This window comes from Cololabis saira, chromosome 20, assembly GCF_033807715.1.
Source record: "Cololabis saira isolate AMF1-May2022 chromosome 20, fColSai1.1, whole genome shotgun sequence".
NCBI lineage: Eukaryota > Metazoa > Chordata > Actinopteri > Beloniformes > Belonidae > Cololabis > Cololabis saira.
This window is the reverse complement of record NC_084606.1, coordinates 33,126,055-33,148,736: the sequence shown is the minus strand read 5'-3', so window position 1 is coordinate 33,148,736 and position 22,682 is coordinate 33,126,055. Positions and strand designations below refer to the sequence as shown.

At 41.6% G+C, this 22,682-nt stretch overlaps 1 protein-coding gene across 1 annotated transcript in view; it reads right to left on the bottom strand.

The window, feature by feature from the left end:
* Nucleotides 1–2,938: 2,938 nt before the first annotated feature.
* LOC133420509 (uncharacterized) overlaps nt 2,939–22,682 on the bottom strand; it is a 38,374-nt gene continuing 18,630 nt past the window's right edge. The window contains exons 7-9 of the mRNA XM_061710204.1: nt 21,783–21,891; nt 10,148–10,327; nt 2,939–3,953 (exon numbers count right to left, since the gene is read on the bottom strand). Of these exons, the coding sequence (XP_061566188.1) occupies nt 3,817–3,953; nt 10,148–10,327; nt 21,783–21,891 (426 nt within the window). The 3' untranslated portion in view covers nt 2,939–3,816. The remainder of the gene's footprint in view (nt 3,954–10,147; nt 10,328–21,782; nt 21,892–22,682) is intronic.

The window sequence follows — 22,682 nt, the reverse complement described above, 5'->3', positions numbered from 1 at the left end:
ATGCACATTCATCATCCGTGGGTCCTGCAGCAGCCTATACCCCGGTACTGTGCATCCCCACTATGGGTGCGTCCCAATTCTCCCCCTCGCCCTCGTTTTGATCCCTCCCCCTAAATTTTGCGCATTCCCGTGAAGGTAGTGGTGTCCCAATTCCTCTTTTCACCTAGGGGGAGGGGGCATAACGAGGGCTAGGGGGTGAAAATAGCCCCTTCACAGCGAGTGATTTCAGATGCTGACTTCGCGAGCGAGGGGGTATGAAAATTTCGTCGTCATTTGCGGACTGAATCCAAAAAAAAAACATGGACATTTTTTTATTTTTTAGTGAATAAAATCAATATTTTGAGTCAGTTTCTGCATAAAAATGCATTTTGATTACATTTCTAGCGAGAAATATATATTTTACTTTCATAATATTCACTCAGTGAATGTACATAATCACTAGTTTGCGAAGTAGTTCGCGATGATCGCCTCGGACTCGTCAGATTTGTTTTGGATGTTTCTGATATAATAGTTTTCAGAAACCACAAAGCTGTTATCTGGGTAATTTACACACTTTCAGATAAAGCTGAAGTGAAGATAGCGGAGCTGTTTTATGGTTCAGCGTTAAATCGACGCAGAGCCTACGGCGTAGGGTACGCCGTAGGGTACGGCGTACGGCGCGCATCACCGCGTAACCTATGCCGTAGGCTCTGCGTTGGTGTAATGCGGAACCATAAATCAGTCTTTATTCTGGCGAAGTTGCAAAAACGGGCAAAAAAGGGATTATGTACATTCACTGAATGGCATAGGTTACGCGGCGACGCGCGCCGTACCCTACGGCGTAGGATCTGCGCCGATTTAACGCGGACCCATAAACTCCGGAGCCGCCTAGCAGAAACTCTAAATTTTCGGAGCAAATCTCTTAACAGGCGTAGCTACAACTGTTAGATTTCATCTATTAAACCAGCATCTTCCTAAATGATTTATTTCAGCCAGCGTAATTCTCAACAGCAGGTTTCTCTCCCGGGACGACGGAGCAGCTTGACCCAGCGATCACGTCTGTTCTCGGGCTGTGAGCTGCTGCTGCTCCCCGGGGCCGGCGGCTCTTCTCATCTCCAAAAACGTCGAGTCAAATTTCTTAACAGGCGTTATTTGGATAAACTGAGCCCAGGTTGGGGATCTTAACGGTTACTTTTACGTATGAAAAAATATTAAAACTTAATAGAGTGGCATATTACGACGGAGTATTAGGGCCAAACTAAGACAAAAAAAAAAAATGGAAATTACGAAAATAAAGTCATATGAGAATAAAGTCGTAAAATTACCAGAATAAAGTCATAATGTTGTGAGAATAAAGTTGTAATATTACGAGAATAAAGTCGTAATATTTTGAGAATAAAGTCGTAATATTTTGAGAATAAAGTCGTAATATTAAATATATTATAAATATATAAATATGACTTCATAAAATGCTTAATATTCCTCATTTTAACACAGGGAGAAGATGCTCTTCCTGTTAGAGTTCTCATAAATTAACACTTTATTCTCGTAATATTACGACTTTATTCTCATAAATTAACACTTTATTCTCATAAATTACCACTTTATTCTTGTAATATTACGACTTTATTCTCATAAATTACCACTTTATTCTTGTAATGTTACGACTTTATTCTCGTAATGTTACGACTTTATTCTCATAAATTAACACTTTATTCTTGTAATGTTACGACTTTATTCTCGTAATGTTACGACTTTATTCTCGTAATGTTACTTTTTTCTCGTAATATTACGACTTTATTCTCGTAATATTACGACTTTATTCTCGCACCATTATGACTTTATTCTCATTATATTATGACTTTATTCTCGTAATTTCCAATTTTCTTTTGTCTTAGTTTGGCCCTAATACTCCGTCGTAGCATATTAAAAGCGCTACAGCTGAAATTAAAACAGCTTTTGGCTCTCAGCTTCCTGATCAGGGTAGGGATGAAAACGAGGGGGAGTGGGGGTATTGGGACAGGCACCTGGGCCAAGTGCCCTAGATCTCAAGTGCCCTAAAATCTCCCCCTTCTTTTTTTAGGGGGTAGGGAAGAAAAGAAGGGCGAGTGAAGAAAAGTAGGGGGGGTATTGAGATTGGGCCTAAGGCCCTGCCGTCTACACCTCCTGGTTTCTGTGCTGATAAGAAGCTGAATGGTCTCCGTCCTTCTACTAAAAGCACTGGTACGGGTTTAAGTTTTCATTCCACCTCGGTTCATTTAAAGGTCAGAAGAGGCTGGCAGCACTTCTTCATGTTCTTGAATTCAGTTTTAACTTTAGTTCATAGGTGCAGCCATTATTTATGCTGAATGATGGTTTTATTAACTGTTCCCCCATCCGTGCAGTCATTTCTTCTTCTCTCCACGTCAACTGTTGTCATCACAGCGTTGCTTGAGGACCTTGGAATTGCATCTATTCAGAGATGGTTTTCAATATTTTATTTCTTTTTCTTTGCCTTACACGAAGCAGTCGAACTGGAGAAATAATATTAAATGGTTGTAATATTTTTGCAGACTCCACAACATCAATCTTTATGAAAGGTGGTGGTTTTTATGTTGCGGCTGACATGTTTCTCATCGTTTCCATTAGTAGTGAAAGAAAGAAAGAAAAAAACCCCAGCAAGGATGATTTATATAACACTATAACAAACAGGATTAAAACTGTACATGATGGAAACGTCCCGATGATTGAATGAAAAAAGAAAAACTCAAAGTTGGAGATATATTTATAAATAACTGGCATGAAAAATCAAGTTACATGGAAAAAAAATATGGTTATTTAGATAGCAGGCGATGCTCTTTAACTCTTTTCGATACATCTTAGCTGTACATCATGTCTTCACGTGTATATTTTTATAACAATCCATATCATTTAAGTAGAAAATAAGCAAATCAATGTTAATAAAAATATAGTTTGATCACAGCAGAATGACACAAAACAATATATCTAGTGAGAGAGTGCAGGTATGCAAAACACATTTGTCAAACAGTTGTAAAATGCTAATGTGAACTCAAATTCAAAATATGAACAATTTAAAAGGATTAAATACATAACATTTGGTGCCATCGTTAAACATATTTCCATAGAAAGTCTTCAAAGAGAACATTCTGCATTATTTATGAAGACTTTCTCAGACAGGAAAACTAAAGCAGCATCAGCTTTCTGCTCACTTGCTGTAATCCTTTCATTACCAGATTAACCAGGTCTGCACACAGGAGCATCCTGCTGCAGAACCAACGTCAAGTCATTCACAAGGTCGAGCAGCGAGTCCTGATGACATTTACCCACATTTGAATACATTCAGAGAGTTCTGTTGCAGCTAAAAAATGAAATTACTGACCAGTGAGGAATAAATAAGGGTTTACTCCTCATGATAATAAACAATCTCCGCTTCCTTTCCCACAGCTACCCCGGCTCATTTGCAAAACCAGCATGCTGCATGTAATGACGGATGGCCTGAGCTGGCTCTGTAATGCCGCTCCGCCTGGGTCTGTTCGGGCCAGCGGCTCAGCTCAGGACTGGCACATCATCCTTCAGCTGACATAATGGTATGCCTGAGTTCGCAAACTTTTTTTGAAATGTCGCTCCTGAGCCCGTGCCAAACCTTCCTGATGGAGTTGCACCTTCCAGCGAGTTTGTAAAGCAAATCTCAGGCTGCAAGCGAGAGACAAATGTATTCTGGGGATTTCATCATGTGTAAACGGGCTGGTGACATCCAAGCAAGAAATATATTTTCAACAGATGGAGCAGAACGGGGGTTCGTTAAAGCCGGGGCTCTTGCAAAACTTTGCGGTTGCGTCAACGTGGCGTCCCCTTCCGCCTCAGCTCCAGGGTCTGCAGGCCCTCCTGTCGACCCAGAGCGTGCTGCGTACCGACCTTATGGGCCGTCTCGGTGGCCGTGATGTCAATGTGGGCGTACCTGGTGGAGCTCTTTCCTGTGGAGACACAACATCATCCGCGTTATAGCCAACCACAGTTTTTTTTTGTTTTTTTTAAATGAATGAATGATTTATTTCGGACAGAATACATTGAGACATTTACATGTTCATTTCACAAATAAAATAAAAGGTAAATAGAAATGTCCGAAAAAGGAGTAGGCTGAAGCCAAGGGCTTATTATAGCCTATCCTGTGCAGTGTGTATCATTCACACAATATGGCATCCGGTGGATGATAATACACAAATAAGAAAATAAATATATAAAAAGAAAACAAAGAGAAACTGTAATTGCATTATATTATATAAAAATAGTAATACCAATAATGCAAAAAGGGGTATATAGTGGTGCTATTTTCATGTTAATCTATAATAGGCTATACCAGGGGTCGGCAACCCGCGGCTCCTTTTTTTATTTTTTTCTTCTTTTTTTTCCACTTTTTTTCTCTTCTCTTTTTTCCTTCTTTTTTTCCCCTTTTCTTATTTGTTTCCTTTTTTTCTCTTTTTTCTTCCTTTTTCCTTTCCTTTTTAATCTCGATATTTCGACTTTTTTCTCGAAATTTTGACTTTTTTCTCAACATTTCGACTTTTTTCTCGACATTTTGACTTATTTCGACTTTTTTCTCGAAGTGCATAATGAAAAAAAAATCTAACTTATACTTAACATGCAGCATGTGTTGTCTTCATTCTAAGGCTTATACAAGACTTTTCAATTTTTGCGGCTCCAGACATATTTGTTTTTTGTGTTTTTGGTCCAATATGGCTCTTTCAACATTTTGGGTTGCCGACCCCTGGGCTATACCAAAATAATTAACAGATTTCTTTATAACTGTTTATCGTTTTATATTTAAACATTTTTTTGAAAACATAAATTGAGGTATACATTCTTAAATTCTTATCACAGCAATTCCACAATTTGACACCTTTCACGGAAACACAGATTAAAAAGACCAGCTCAAGGTTTTCTTTACACCATTATAATGAAGCCCTCACACTAAAATAGGGCATATTTTTCCTCCCACAACCGCAGCTCCCGTGATCATTCGGACACTGAAACCCACTGCTCCACATTAAGGGTGGAGTTCAATAGAAAGAGCTGCCGTCTCAAGAGGAAGGGTTTAAGTACATCTGTGGGAGAATGAGAGAGGCTTGAATAGAGCAGCAGACCGACGGGCAGGTTGGGTCGGTGCGCTGAGATGCAGGAGCCTGTTACCATGACCGCACTTCAAAGGAAAAACTGTCAATTAACCAGTCGATCTATGCTCCAACCCTCGACCGTGATCATAAGCTGTGAAAAGAGTGAGGTTGCGAGTACAAGCAGCGGACATGAGCTACACACATAAGGGTGGCTGGGCCGGTCATTAATACGGCCTGGAGCTCAGGCATCCAGGAGAAGCTCAGCGTAGAGCTGCTGCTCCTCCGCATGGACATCAGCTCAGGACTCTCTCAGGATAACCTGGAGCTAGGGTGTGTTTTTGGACGAAAGAGTTTATGATGAAACTGTATCCGTCAGCTGACTTGGAAACACGCCAGTGTTTCCTAGAGATGCACCTATCGGTTTTGATCGGAGATCAGAAAATAGAGCGGGACGATCTGATGACGTTTACTACAACAAACGCCGCCCGTGCGGGCGTTCCCACAACTCAGACCGAGCTGTCCTGAGGGGGCGTGGCCGGCCTCGCCGGTGCAGGAGCATTTGCAGTTTGCAAAGTGTGTGCAAAGGAAATACCCCGAGGAAGAATGTTACAAAAGTTTGGGATTGGGATTGGGTGGATGGGTGGGTGGATGGACGGATGGGTTGGGTGGATTGGATGGATGGATGAATGAATGAATGAATGAATGAATGAATGGATGGATGGATGGATGGATGGATGGATGGATGGATGGATGGATGGATGGATGGATGGATGGATGGATGGATGGATGGATGGATGGATGGATGGATGGATGGATGGATGGATGGATGGGGTGGATTGGATGGATGGATGGATGGATGAATGAATGAATGGGTTGGATGGATGGATGGGTTGGGTGGATTGGATGGATGAATGAATGAATGGGTTGGATGGATGGATGGGTTGGGTGGATTGGATGGATGAATGAATGAATGAATGAATGGGTTGGGTGGATGGATGGATGGATGGCTTGGATGGATGGATGGGTTGGGTGGATTGGATGGATGGATGAATGAATGAATGAATGAATGAATGAATGGATGGATGGATGGATGGATGGGTTGGGTGGATGGATGGTGGATGGATGGATGGATGGATGGATGGATGAATGGATGGATGGATGGATTGGATGGATGGATGGATGAATGAATGAATGAATGAATGGGTTGGGTGGATGGATGGTGGATGGATGGATGGATGGATGGATGGATGAATGGATGGATGGATGGATTGGATGGATGGATGGATGAATGAATGAATGAATGAATGGGTTGGGTGGATGGATGGATGGATGGATGGATGGATGGGTTGGGTGGATTGGATGGATGGATGGATGAATGAATGAATGAATGAATGAATGAATGGATGGATGGGTTGGGTGGATGGATGGTGGATGGATGGATGGATGGTGGATGGATGGATGGATGGATGGATGGATGGATGGATGGATGGATGGATGATCGGGATTTCTTCCCACAGATGTCACCAGGTCCCATCAGATTGCTCTCTGGACAGTTTCTAAAACACATCTCAGACTTTGCGTCGTGTTCTCCGGGCACTCCGGGCAATAATTTGCTCCACTGACCTGCTACTGTGGGGGAATGATGTTGCCATGTTGGGGGGGGGGATTGGTCTGTAATAAAAAATGTAGATACGTAGCAAATGCCAAAATAACATTAATATAAATGCAGTTTTCCCAGCAGAACATTTCAACAACAAGATGAGGAGGCTGAATAAGGTATGACATTTAGAAAGGTAATGGGCCTTTTTCACTGTTCCTTTGGAAACAAAATGATGGCTAAATAATTAATAGATTAACTGCTAAAAGCAAAAAATGTGCAGTCATAACTGCTCATTCAAAGAAATTAGAGGGTTTTGTTTTTGATTGCAACAACAAAACTCTTCTGAATCACCTTGTTAAAAACAACAACAAAAGATGGGACGGTTCAGAGCGAAGTGGATCTCTGCCCACACCAGCCGGTTTACTAAGAGTATGACAGAGCATCACAATACAAGCCTGAAAAAAAACTACAAATGAATCCGCTGAGGGCTTTACACGCTCTTCCATACGGACATTACAGGCATTAACATAACTTTGTTGCACTTTCATGTGAGAAAAATCAAGCAGATGTCAGGGTTTAACCACGAGATATCTCTGAAATGTGTTGCCATGTCGTGCTCGCCAATTTAACATATCAGCGGTCCCGGGAGGAGGATCCCATTAGAGCCGGCGAATCCACAGCTGTGATCCGAGCGCCCGTGTGACCCCGTGGCGGTGGCGAGGCAGACACCCCTTCTCCGAGGTGACAGATTAATGAGGCTGCACGCTGGGATCTAAACTCCAACGCCGGCATTAGACATTAACCTCATTCATGTCACGGCTCAGACGCTTCCCGTATTCTTGAAGGCAACGACTCGTAAGTCAATTAGTTCCCGCCGCCACGTCTCCGATGACAAGGACTCAGCCGTCTTTCTCCCCGAGATAAGAAGTAATTGTCTCAATCACGTGGAAGAGGTTTCTATAACGCCTACAAAGGTAAAATGGAATTACTCATGAGTCATGTATTTATTTACGACGACTCTTCCTGCCGGGCTGAAGTTGTCACGCTGCCGTGTTGTAGGCAGGCGGCTTTAAATCAGTCTGCGGGGTTTGAACTCTGGAACAACGTAGCGTGACTCACTGAGAGCTCTGAACAAAGACAAGAGCACGCAGACGCCACTGATGTCATCTTGCTTTCATTTTAAAGCGTTTTTTTATCTAATTTCTGCTCACAAAGTTACACTTAAACCTAATTAAAAACCACCCACAGCACAGAAATCTTTCAATCTTTATGTTAATCCCACTTATTAGATAAAAAAGTATAAATATACAGAACTACGGATCAATAAGGTTGGAAGGAAGTTTGCTAATAGTTAAACAAACACTATCATCAGCGAAACACAAGAACCCACAACTCATTAAGTAATGTATTCCACCAAATAGGGCACGACCCAGTCTTTTATGGAACATTTTTGGGGTGTCATCCTTTGTTCTTTATAGTTAAGATTTTGTGGTACTACACTGTAAAAACCTCTTAAAATAAGGCTGATATTCCTAAGTCTCGTCAAAATGATCTTATTTTAAGCAAAAATATATCTGCCAATGGGGTAAGAAAGTAGAATTAAAGCTGCAAGCAGCGATGAACGGGCCCTCGCGCATGCAATTTTCACCAATAAAGGTCAAGGACTCAAAACTAAGTCCGATGACACCACCCATGACTCTTTATGTCAAACCATTTAAAAGTTATGGCAGCAAGTAGGAACTATCACATATCGACCAATCAGAAGAAAGGGCGAGGCTAATTTGCACCAATTAAGGTGTTGGAGTCAAAACCGAGTCCGATGACACCACCCACGACTCTTTATGTCAAACCATTCAAAAGTTATGGCAGAAAATAGGGACTATCAAATATCAACCAATCAGATGAAGGGGGGGCACGCTTTTTGGCATCTAGCCTCGATAGGGTAACGCTTTTGACTGAGAAAAAGTAAGGCGCGGGATGGAGACGCACGTTTTGATGTATAACACACCTGGGTGCACGTTACGGTTCGGGCGAAGAAGCGGCCGAAGAAATGGCATAAATTGCGGCAAAATTACACGATTAATTAAAAATGGCCGACTTCCTGTTCGGTTTCGGCCATGGCGCCAAGAGACTTTTCTTTAAGTTACGACATGATTTTCGTGCATGTACGTCAAACCGTATTGTGGGGCTTGAGGCACAAAGTTTTCTAGGGGGCGCTGTTGAGCCATTAGGCCACGCCCATTAATGCAAACCATTAAATATCACATTTTTCGCCAGGCCTGGCTTGCCTGCAAAATTTGGTGACTTTTGGGGCACGTTTAGGGGGAAAAAAGGCCCTCCTTTCGTCGGAAAAATGAAGAAGAAAGAATTCCTACAGATACAATAGGGCCTTCGCACTGCAAGTGCTCGGAACATTGTTGCAAATAGTCTTCTAATTTTCTTAAAAAAAGGCTTTTATCTTGTAGAAATAAGTTTTTCCCAGTGTAGTGAGCGTTACCAAACATTATAAATGAGGAAATCTGGGAAGTGCGCTCTCCAGCACTCCTACATGCTCACCACCTGCAGGAGGGCAGCGTGGGTCGGGTGCCATGTGACTTGGGTACAAAAGACGTCAGCTTTGGTGTCCTGACCCTTGACTTCCAGAACTGACTCTTGTACTATCACTGACCATCACCTCACTACAAAAACTCAAAATCTTAACAAGAATATTTGTCTTATTTCTCATCTCATCACTGGAAAAAACAACAATTTTCACCTGTTTCAAGTAGATTTTCACTTAAAATAAGTTGAAAAATCTGCCAGTGGAACAAGATTTTTTTTTGCTTGTAATGAGAAGATAAATCTTGTCCCACTGGCAGATTTTTCTACTTATTTTAAGTGAAAGTTTACTTGAAACAGGTGAAAATTGTCAAATAATAAGTTATTTTTCTGGTAATGGCTCTTGTTTTAAGTGTAATGAGATTTTTTGACCAGAAGTGAGACATTTTAACTAGAAATAAGACAAATATTCCTGGTAAGATTTTGAGTTTTTGCAGTGCTCTGTGGAGAAGGAGGAGCCCCGGGTTGTTCAGGAGCTTGAAATATACCAACCAGATGTAAACCACCTCTCAGATTTGGGATATTGCAGGTGAGCAAGTGTGAAGATATTGATGTACTGAGAGAACACCACTTCAGAAATTCAGTATTTTTATGACATGCAGTGCATGAAGAAATCTGTCGTTAGTTGAATTAGTATTCCGATGGTGGATCTTCTTCCTGAAATCTAAAGCGCCATCCTGTTATACAACCGTCCTCCGGCGGTAGAATTCACCATCTTGACTGTTAAACACGGCCGTGGATTGATTAAAATTAAACACTGGATGTTTTACAGATAGACAGCGGAATATTGATGCGTCAGAGAGAGCGTCTGGAGACGAGGCCTCTTACTTATCACACATTATTGGCCGTGCGTCCTTACTCTGAGCTGGCAGATGTGCGCCGGTCCCTCGGGCGCCGGGGCCCGGCTCCTGCAGCTCCAGCTCCATGTAGTTCACTTGTTTCTTAGACGTGGGACTGACGGGAATATTGACGTACGTCGCGCCTTCGTTGCGAGATCTGTCAGAAAGCGGAGCCTCTGGAGGGCAGGCAAACACCGGCCCTGGAAATGCAAGAGTAAAAGGAGATCAGGCGCTGGCTCCTTCATTCCTGTGACAATTTTAATTCAAGGTGTGAACCACACAGGCTTTTGTAATTTATCTTCTTGACAAGACTTGTCTGTTAGCTTTGGCCGCAACTCCATGCTTAGCTTCAATTAAAAGAGCAGAGAGGAGTCGGGGAGTTGTGTTTGAGCTCATGACATTTAGCAGGGCTAAGAACCTTCTGTTTTCTCTCCCCGGGTTCCTACTAATGACTTACACCGTCAAGCCATTATGTCACTTCTGACATCTCTCTAATATATGGATTTTGCATGCACAATGTTCATTTTCAACTGTGACTGAAGATCATTCACATCTAGGAAAGAAGGTGTTTTAACCATCATCCTAAACAACAGCTTACATTTATAACTCGGGGATTTCTGGAGTCAGCAGAAAAGGAAAAAGATGCACTAAATAAAACAAACGCCGCCTCTGCCCTTTTTAACTGAACAAATTATTACCACGATGTTGATTAAAATGCATTTTTATGCAATTCGTTGCGCTTGAGGAATAGTTGCCGATAAAAACCGACCCCCCGCCGATTCATCCGTCACGTCTGAAGGCCGAGAGGGATGAAGTACAGAGTGGGGTTCACTGCTGACTTGAGAAATGCTGTTCAGTTCAGAATCCTGTGGATGTGATTTCATGACAGTCACATAAAATATGTGCATATTTTAGCACTTTGACACATAAAATCTTCTTCTTTTTAATTTATTTCCAAACACCTGCAACACTGGCGGCCGTGAAAAGACGGCAACAGCCTTGACAATGAAGAAAGCCCACTCAAAGAACCTTGAAAATTTGCATATACAGTGCACTTATGGTGCTCTGTGAACGTGCTCCTTCACGGAGGTTTCATCTTGTACTTCTTTTTTTTTTTTAAATCTCTACTTTCTTCTTTATAGCACCAGGAGCTGCACTTAATTTTTCCTGTACGACTGCAGTGACTGACGACCTGGCAGGTGTAATCCTGCCTTCCACCCATAGTGGGCTGAGATGTGGGGCTTTTCCACTGGTTACCACTCCGCTCTGTTGTTCCACAAGGTCATATTACCGCTTAGTAAATCCTTGTTTTGCACTTACTTGGCCAGGGTTCTAACCTAGCTGAGTCAGGAAAAGTGATATTTATTTTAAAGGGGACCTATTATGGCATTTAATGTCTATTTTAAACAGGCCTTGAATGTCTTAAAAACAAGCTTTTGATTGATTTTTCTATATAAGTTAGAAATTCAGCCTCTGAGCCATGTCTTTATCTTTACCGTTTCTAACCTCATTATCTATGCGGGATTCTGAGTGGGTGGGGCTATGATAATGAGGCACTGTGCTGATTGGCTGCCTGAATGATGCGATACACCGCTACGAAAAAATGGCGGAAGCTCCGGCCGGCGGAGTGAAGCCTGAATTACGGTTCTGCGTTAAATCGACGCAGACCCTACGGCGTAGGCTCTGCGTTGGTGTAACGCGGAACCATAAATCAGCCTTTACACCTTGTCATCCATGCGATGCGATGCGAGCGAGCGTCAGCGACAAAATCAATTCCATTGCTTTATTTTCTATTGGACTGTCCTAACTGGCCGCAGCGACGCAGCGCAGCACTGCGCTGTTTGAGCTGAACATTTGTCGGACGCCCTGCTTCTATTTTCTTCCTGTCCCTCGCGTTGAAAGCCGGTTGAAAGCGCTGTAGGAAACAGTCATGGATGAGGAACGGCTGATCCAGTTAGTTGAAATGAGAAGTTATCTCTATGATTCCTCCTCATTTCACTACAAAAACCTCAATAAAGTGGCAGCTGCTGGAGGGAGATGGACAGAGAGTGTCTGATGTCATGCAGTGCTACGATAGTCGGACGCTGCATGCAGTTAGGACACAGTGTTTAGTTGTGGCCGTGGTTTGCATTTTGGTTACATAACGACGGGAGCAGAATCTGAACGGCTCGTAGATCCACATCACACTGGACGGCTCATCCGGGCGGCTGTACAGATACTGCAGAGTTTGGTTGCTTTCCTCCTTCTCTGAGTTGCTGAGGGGAGACCACTTTATATATGTGAAAGCAAGAAAAAACCTGTTTTTCATAATAGGTGCCCTTTAAACTAAACTTTGGTGTGGCGGAAAATGGCAAGAAAAACTACTTGGTGGTGCTACGAGGAGGTCCACACGTTTCTGTGCTTGGAGGCTGACAACCACAACCAGAGGAGGCTCGATGGAGCAACGCGTTTCAGGCTGCCCTACCACGACCCCGCCCACATCCAGGTCGTACTGAACAGTAATGGAAAATGACTGAGACGGAAGCGAGTTGAGTCGAAAACTGTATAATGGAAAAGGGGCAGAGCCCCCGTGACCCTGCATTGGATTATGTGGGAACAGAAAATGGATGGATGGATATCAGCAAGTTTCTTTAGACATTTATGAATGCGGATTATCAAAGAGAAAATACATAAATCAGTGGTGAATGTGCGAGGCTGTGAGGGGATAGCCGAGCAAACAGCATTTGTGTTGTTCATGTCAAGTGAAAATATTTTTTTTTGACACTTGCTAATAACTTTTCTAACGGTAAAAAGAACTGATAGTAGATATAGCTCACAGCCGAGAAGGAAGAGACATTTGTTTAAGAATGTTCTGGCTTATAGAGTTTCTGTGTGTGTGAACTCAGTAGAAAGGCAGATAAAAGTAAAAACATTCTGGGGCGTGAAAAGTGCTGAAATTTTGTCTCTAAATGGGAAAATAATAATAATAATAAGAAGAAATATGAACAACAGCAATAAGGGACTTTCAATGTTTTACATTGACACATTAGGTTGGTGGGGGGTGCTCAGTGAGTATGGAGTCCGGGACCCTCTATTAAGGGCTGTCCGGCCTGTATGATCGAAGCAGGAGTCTGGTTCGCATTGCCGGCAGTAAGTCAGACTTGTTCCCGGTGCATGTTGGACTCCTTCAGGGATGCCCTTTGTTACCGGTCCTGTTCATAATTTTTATGGACAGGATTTCTAGGCGTAGCCAGGGGCCGGAGGGGATCCGGTTTGGGAACCTCAGGATTTCATCTCTGCTTTTTGCAGATGATGTTGTCCTGTTTCATCGGACCGGGACCTTCAGCATGTGCTGGGGCGGTTTGAGGCCGAGTGCGACGCGGCAGGGATGAGAATCAGCACCTCCAAAACCGAGGCCATGGTTCTCCACCGGAAAAGGGTGGCATGCCTTCTCCGGGTGGGTGGAGAAGTCCTGCCTCAGGTGGAGGAGTTCAAGTATCTCGGGGTCTTGTTCACGAGTGAGGGAACAATGGAGCGTGAGATTGACAGACGGATCGGTGCAGCGTCCGCAGTTATGCGGTCGATGACCGTCGTGGTGAAGAGGGAACTGAGTCGAAAGGCGAAGCTCTCGATTTACCGGTCAATCTACGCCCCTACCCTCACCTATGGTCATGAACTTTGGGTAGTGACCGAAAGGACAAGATCGCGGATACAAGCGGCCGAGATGAGTTTCCTCCGCAGGGTGGCTGGACGCTCCCTTAGAGATAGGGTGAGGAGTTCGGTCACCCGGGAGGAGCTCAGAGTCGAGCCGCTGCTCCTTCACATTGAGAGGAGTCAGCTGAGGTGGCTTAGACATCTGTACCGGATCCTCCTGGACGCCTCCCTAGGGAGGTGTTCCAGGTATGTCCCACTGGAAGGAGACCCCGGGGAAGACCCAGGACACGCTGGAGAGACTATGTCTCTCGGCTGGCCTGGGAACGCCTCGGACTCCCCCCGGAAGAGCTGGAGGAAGAGATGGAGGAAGTGTCTGGGGTGAAGGAAGTCTGGGCATCCCTGCTGAGGCTGCTGCCCCCGCGACCCGGGAACGGACGAGCGGAAGAAGATGAGTGAGAAAGATGAGATGACATTAGGTTGGTGTTAACACATGACTAAATGCTCCAGGGCAGAAAAATGACAAAATATCTACTTTTATAAGGGTTGGGCAGATTATTAGCAGCACCTGCCTGCAACTTAGTCCTTCATCCTATAGAAGCAGTAAGGAGGAGCTTAGTATTGCCACCTTACTGATTATTTTATCCCCCTCTTTTTTGGCTTCATTTTAAACATCGGTTTGGTAAAAAAACAAACAAAAAAAAAACCCATCACATTGTTTGGATGAATTGAATGAATGTATTGCCAAATAATGAATCTCATGAGTAGATGATCTTTATGATGTTCATTTTGTATAATAGCATAGGTTTTACTAACTTGTGCAAATGACCGTTATTGATGGTAATTAGACTGAACTGTACCGTGTGTTTACCATCTCTGTAAAGTGCCCTACGTAAATGAAGTGAATTGGACTGAAATTTCAGAAACCTCACTAAGCTTTTATCTCATTTGCAGACTGCTGCCGGGTAGCTGTTACAGGTGCAGCTGCGGCCAAATGAGCAAAGCAGAGAATCAAACAACCGTTTTTTGTTGCTGGAGCTTATTTCTTTGATAAAATTGAATATAAAAAGGTAGTTTAGATAAGGGCAGGGGCATCAAAATGCTAACTCACTGAAGGTCCACATTACCAGGAATGAAAATATTACAGACACAGACACCTGTTTGAACACCACAACAGTAATCAGCATAATGCTCTGAGCCCCAAGAGATTGCTGTGGAGAGAAAAATGATGCATAAGCTTAAATATAATGCAGATTTTATTGCCCCTAAACAACACAGGGATAAACAAACAGAGCAACTTCAGCACCACTGGAATCAAGTTAGAAAAGATTATCTTTGCCTTCTGGTATAGCTGTTATAACAGCTCTGTATAATGACTATTTCTTTATTAGATTTTTTTTTTCCAGTAACATATCTCAACAGTGTACATTTCCCTTTGGGAATAATATTGTGTCATTAAATTAAATTAAAAAACTCCTCAACTGTCTGCCTAGTGGCTAGTTTGGCACAATTCAGGCCCGTCTGGGTTTTTTATAATAAGGACCGCAGCAGAGCTTTCAAGTAGGGCTGGGGATCGATTCAAATGTCAAGAATCGATTTGATTCCGATTCTTAATATTCAGAATCGATTATCATGATTCGATTCGATCCGATATTGATTTGGCTTAGTGTTATTTAAAATGTGTTTTGAGCTGTTGCCTGAATTATATGACTGTAAAATAACTAGTGAAATAATAATTTCACAATAATTATTGTGAAATAACTAAGAAATAAATAACTCAAACAGGCCTTTCAATATCCATTTAAAGTGCAAAAAAGAAAGAAATTGAAAGAGGTTGTTTAGCATTTTTTGCAAATGTAACCCCAAGACAGTATATAAAGTAATGAAATATAGACAATTTATGCAATTATAACCTAACACTTTAATGTTTTCATACCTTTAAACATATTTAAAGGCAAAAACATGGCACCAGTTATTCTCGTGTCCAACAAAACATTCCTTTTTTGGGGATAAACAAAAAAATAACCAAAAGTTGTAATGTAATGATGAAAAAAAAATACATTAAAAAAAAAGCCCCCCCCCCCCCCCAAAAAAAAAAAAAAATCAATCTTTAGACATAAGAATCGATTTTTAGGAATTAATATGAGAATCGATTTAGTATCGGAAAATCGATTTTTTCAACACAGGCCTACTTTCAAGGCACAAGGTCAGGGCACGAAAAAAACAAGGTCTGTGAACAAAACAGGCAGACTACCAAAGTAAAATTGAGAGTATGATTTAAAAAGGGGAGAAAAAAAATGGATAAAAGACTCTTTAATATTGGCTGTGATCTTAAACTAATTAATGAGTTCTTCTTTTCTACTACTGTGTTGTGATTCAGTTAGAGGGAAACCAAAGCTGCATATTTTGTGTGGGATAAAGAGAACGGAGCAGCAGGTGAAAGCTTCTTTTTCCTCTGAAAGAATGACAACCAGCAGCGGTCATTACCCACCGCTCAGGAGCATGAACCGCAGGGGACACGCCTATAATCAGAGAGAGGCTATTAGACGGAAGCAGAGTCTCAGCGGGTACAGCCTTTGGCAAAAATCTAACCTAATTGATCAGACGCCAACAAGCCCTTGCAGGAGAGTGTGTGTGCGTGTGTGTGTGTCTTTGTAATGGCTAACATTAGAAGAATAGGTTTGCCCACAGCTCTATGGCTGGGAGACTTTTTCATCATACACTTTCCAGAGCCCTCATTGAGAGATGTTAAGAGGTAAAACCTGCTGGGCCTCGGTGACCCAATCTCAGCGAAAACACGGGTTCAACGACAGCTCAGTCCTCAGGATGAAAAGGCTTTTACATTTTTTTGTTGACTACTACATCATATGGAAAGGAAAAAACATGATTAACTAAAGCCGAATTGGTGAAAATCATTGCATGATAAGAAGGTAAAACTGAGCTTTCCTATCTCGCCACTGCCTCACAGGATCTTCGTGTTCCACATATTGATTAGGCTGGGTTTTAAGTCAGATGCCCTTCCTGATACAGCCGTCCCCACTGGGCTTTGGGATGGGCTCTTTGACGACAGCGGTTGGTGATCCCTTTAGCGGCGGGATTCTGGATAATGATCGCACTGGAGAATTAAGTCTTTGCATAAAACCCTTTTCAAGATGTTTGATATTCTACTTCTCCTGCATTTCAACTGACATTTGACTGCGAAAGCAACACTTAAAAGGGGCACATCAGTGAATTTGCTGCAATACAAAATAAATACATTAATGATAAGTAAAAATAAAAGTTAAAAATACTCTAAAAATATAAATTAAAAGAGGATGCTTTAGTCTGAACAGAAGAAGGTCATGTTGCCATTGATATCTTCATAACAACCCTCAAACTTCTACTTAAACTATTACTTTCTGTTGACTTCATAGATACAATAAATAGAGTTGAGTGTCATCAGCAAATGATGGAACTGCATGTCGTGTTTTCTAATGAAATTGTCCAAAACCAGTATATTAAAAAAAATGAATTTAATCTCATCCGTGTGGAACAGCATGACCTTCTCCGGTGTGTGTTCAGCACATATTTACATGTATAATCTAACAGATAAATATGACTTTAAACAGTCCAGAGCTGTTGACTTGATCCTGATGTTATCCTTGTAATCAGGTGTTGTGCTCAATCATGTTAAATGGGTAACTGAGATCTAAAGAGCACAAATTGAACACCGTTATCTGAAAAAAAAAAGCAGTTAAAAGACCAGATAAAATGATCTGGTACTTAATAGACGCAACTGTTTACAACCCAACAGAAATTAACAGTAAATCCCCCTTTACACACAAGATTTAAAATGTCCTTCGACATTCTGTTTTGCATATTTTAAAATATAAAAGTACATTGTAGACCCAACCAAGTAAATAGCCAGTACTGAATTTTTTGAGAATGAAGACAGGTGCACACGTTAATAAAACCATCCATCCATTTTCATTGGCCTAATCAGGAGCCTCGTCGTAGGGGTAGCAGTCTGAGCAGATATGCCTAGACTTCCCTCACCCCAGACACTTCCTCCAGTTCTTCAGGGGGGGATTCTGAGGCGTTCCCAGGCGTTCCAAAGTTTTCGGGGTTGAGAGGATCGCCGGCAATTTATGGTTCCGCGCTAAATCAACACAGAGCCTACGGCGTAGTACGGCGCATGTCGCCGCGTAGCCTACGCCGTAGGCTCTGCGTTGGAACGCGGAACCATAAATCAGCCTTTATTCTGGCGTGATCTTCGCTACAACGGACAAACGAGTGATTATGTACATTCACTGAGTGAATATTATGAAAGTAAAATATATATTTCTCGCTAGAAATGTAATCAAAACGCATTTTTATGCAAAAACTAACAAAAAATATTGATTTTATTCACTAAAAAATAAGAAATGTCCGCCATGTTGTATTTTTTTTTTATTCAGTCTGGAAATGATGAAATTTGGGAAATTCGGTCGCGAAGTCACATTTGAAATCCCTCGCTCTGAAGGGCTACATTCGTAACCACTAACCCTTGTTATGGCCACTACCCCTACATGCAAAGAGGAATTGGGACACAACTACCCTCACGGGAACGCACAAAATTTAGGGATAGGACTGAAAATATAAAAAGAAGTATCTTAAAGGGGACCTATTATGGCATCTAATAGCTATTTTAAACAGGCCTTGAATGTCTTAAAAACAAGCTTTTGATTGTTTTTGCTAAATAAATTAGAAATTCAGCCTATGAGCCATGTCTTTATCTTCCCATTCTCTAAACTCATTATCTATGCAGGATTTTGAGTGGGCGGGGCTATGATAATGAGGCTCTGTGCTGATTGCCTGCCTGACGCGATGACGCGATACACCGCTACGAAAAAATGGCGGAAGCTCCGGCCGGCGGAGTTAGTTGTGGGCGTGGTTTCACACATCGCTCCCGTCGTGACGTCACGACAGAAGCAGAATCTGAACGGCTCGTAGATCCACATCACACTGGACGGCTCATCCGGGCGGCTGTACAGACACTGCAGAATTTGGTTGCTTTCCTCCTTCTCTGAGTTGCTGAGGGGAGACCACTTTATATATGTTAAAGCAAGAAAAAAACCTGTATTCCATAATAGGTCCCCTTTAAATCAAACTGAAAAGTTCTTCCTTTCAGCTGTTTACTCACGCACGCGTGACCATCCTCGCTCATTAACCACCTGCTGAGATGGGATGACTGTAACACTGACACGGGAGCAGGGTTGTTTGTGTGTGAAGGAACGTGAACATGACTGATGGGTTTGGTTCTACTTCCTGACGGCTGCCTGGGCTTCATATAGAGCAGGTGTGTCTCAGAGTGAGAGGATGTGGGTGGACAGGACACGGCAGTGGCCAAACGTCCCCTGACAACCGTCTTCTCACCTCGCGTCAGGTCAGGAGCCTCGCTGCACGTGACTCCACTCTCTTTGCACATCTGCGTTTTCTCTGCACACAAGTGGCTCTTAACGGTATATAATTCAAGTTTATGGTGTTGCATAAGATGCAAATGAAGAGTCTCGCTGCAGCAGGCCCTTATATGCATGATGAAAGGAGGATGTTGAAATCTCTGTTGTACAATACATTAACGGCTCCAGATACTTCAAACGTGACTCATATGTATCCGCTCAGGTTTTACTCTATTTTTGTCCGTATATTTTTTTTTTTTAAAGACAGCAGATGATAATCTAAATGATTTTCCTTGTAAGAATCACTCCATTTAATCAGATGAAGTTGGAAAAAATTGTTGCATTCTGTGAAAAATATTGCAACTAATTAAAACGAATAAACTGTTGCAAAAATTAATTATTAGTGCCACGTGTTGCACTCAGGCTGATTTGTCCAGCAATGATAACTCAGGCTGCAGCGACTACTTGAAAATAATCAATTCTGAAAAAATGGTTGACGCTCATGATCATATAAAAATCACATTATTGTTATCAACAAAAAGGAAAAGGCAGCGAGGGATGTTTATTTTGTAGTTCTGCAACGCTGTTGAATTATTACCCAAATCGTGAGGCTCATAGCATTGTTTTATTTATTAGTGTATGTACTTTTTTATGCTGTGTGTTGCTGCTTTTTTGTATTAATTGTATTTTAACTTATAGAATGTGTGTTTTTAACTGTATCTCTTGTAAGGTGACCTTGGCTGACCTGAAAGGCGCCTCTAAATAAAATGAATTATTATTATTAGAACGGCCATTCAAATATGACTACGGCAATCATACTTGTTTCTGTAAATTGACATCCTGATGAAACTATAATTTCCTTGCAGGATAAATAAAGTATCCATCCATCCATTTCTAAATTATTAAAGTATATCTTAATAATTTACTAATCCAGACTAAGAGGTTGATTTACGTTAGACTCGCCGGTTTTAGAGGACAGACTGGAAAATCGGCATCAGTTTGTTTTCTGTTCACCTCAAACAAATCCTGTTGTAACAAGCTTCTCTTCTGTCTCCAGTTCTCCTCACAACAATCTTCCACTTAGTGCATTTCTACGGTGTTGTAACATGGCCAGCAGCAGCTCTGTGACAAACTCTGCTGCACTGTATATGTTGTAGGCACTTTATTAAACTATTTCCATCAATGTCACAGTCCATTACTGTGACTGAAGCGCAGTGCATGTGCCGATGCCCTCGAGAGAGGATGGGAATCTGCACTCCACACACGTGCCCGTCCGCTTTGTCCAGAATGAGTTATATTACAGATTCAATTCCGTGCATGCGCCGCCGAGCAACAGGTGATGTTTTAAGCAACCTTGACTGAGGTGCGAGACTCCGTTTAATTCACTTCCATTAAGAGACGCACGCCCTTGTTGTTTTAAGAAGCCTGCGAGCTGCGTCGCTGGAAATGTTCAGGGCATTTAGAAGAAGAAGAAAGATAATGAACAGACAAGAGATTCATTTGTGGAGCAATAAACCTGATGATCTGGATATGTCGGTCTGGAGCAGGGGTCGGCAACCCGCGGCTCAAGAGTTGCATAGTGGCTCCTGGAGCTTTTTCAAAAATGTTTGACCTTTTTTTCCTTTCTTTTTTTTTTCTTTTTTCCTTCTTTTTTTCTTTTTTTTCTTCTTTTTTCATCTTTTTTCTTTTTTTTCTTATTTCCTCTTTTTACTTCCTTTTTCCTTTCCTTTTTAATCTTGACATTTCGACTTTTCTCGAAATTTTGACTTTTTTCTTGAAATTTTGACTTTTTTCTTGAAATTTTGACTTTCTTCTTGAAATTTTGACTTTTTTCTCTCGACATTTCGACTTTTTTTATGAAATCTTGACAATTTCCTGACATTTTGAATTTTTTCTTGAAATTTTGACTTTCTTCTTGAAATTTTGACTCTTTTCTCGACATTTCGACTTTTTTCATGAAATTTTGACAATTTCCTCGACATTTTGACTTTTTTCTTGAAATTTTGACTTTTGTCTTGAAATTTTGACTTTTTTCCTCGACATTTCGACTTTTTCCTCAAGATTGTACATCAACATTAATCTTGAAATTTTGACTTTTTTCTTGAAATTTTGACTTTTTTCTTGAAATTTTTACTTTTTTCTCGACATTTCGACTTTTTTCATGAAATTTTGACAATTTCCTCGACATTTGGACTTTTTTCTTGAAATTTTGACTTTTTTCTCGACATTCCGACTTTTTTCTTCGACATTTCGACTTTTTTCTCAAGATTGTACTTCAACATTAATCTTGACATTTCGACTTTTTTCTTGAAATTTTGACTTTTTTCCTCGACATTTCGACTTTTTTCTCGAAGTGCATAATAAAAAAAAAAAATCTTCCCCCAGTTATAACTAATATAAATACATGCAGCATGTGTTGCCTTCACTCTAAGGCTTATACAAGACTTTTCATTTTTTGCGGCTCCAGACATATTAGTTTTTTGTGTTTTTGGTCCAATACGGCTCTTCCAACATTTTGGGTTGCCGACCCCTGGTCTGGAGGGATTCAAATATGTTAAGCCCAAACAGAGTCAGTCACGTTGACTTGCATGACAGCAGTCTCACTCACCTTCAGCCTCGTGAAGAAACCTCCTCTGGCCATAGCTGCCCATTAGCTCATACTTGCTCTTCTCTTCTGCCTTAAACGTGCAGAGACAGCCAGCACCGTTCCCCGCAATCTGCAGTCCAGAAGCATAAATGTATTGTAAGTATGATGATTATTTTCTACTTAACATCTCAGGAGTATTTATAGACAGAGGTTGATATTCAGCCTTTGCTGAAATTGGGGCCGAGTGTTGCATGTAAAAAAAACAAAACAAAACGGTCTCTGCGACGACTCATCATTACAGACCGATAACCATATCTTTCGGATTGCAGTCTCGTAATATCAGATTCCCAACAGCACCTGTGGTGTGAAAATTGCTAGTTGAGAGCAGGCGTATTGATTTCTGTCCCAATGAGATGCCACTGCCAGCACTGCAATCACAAACATATCCCCTGATGGAAGCACAATATCAGAGAAAGGGGCCAGGACATTGAAGATAATGCCTGTAATAGTGCTCAGAGCCTGAAATTCATTTCCAAAACATGAATTACTTGCTTCATTAGTGGGAGATACTAGGCTTTGTACTTTGACTGTATGCCATCTTCACCTTTATATTAAGAATTATAGTGTGACTGAACTGACAGTTGTTACTTGAGGATATCTCTGAACTACATAAAAATGACAATTTGGACCGCACCTCCCCGCCCTCTCTTAGCAGTCACTGTATCATCAAAAAGGTGTTAATGTTTCCATGTGACACTTAACCCATTTAATTAAAAAGGTGCAACAACGGTGCGCCTCCATACAGGTCTTTGTAGCATAAAGCTATGATTTAAAGCTTAATAGAAGTCTTTATGGAACTAGGAGAGACTAGAAAAGTCCGCTTTCTGAGATCAGTGAGTAAAAACTCGACGACTCCTCGGT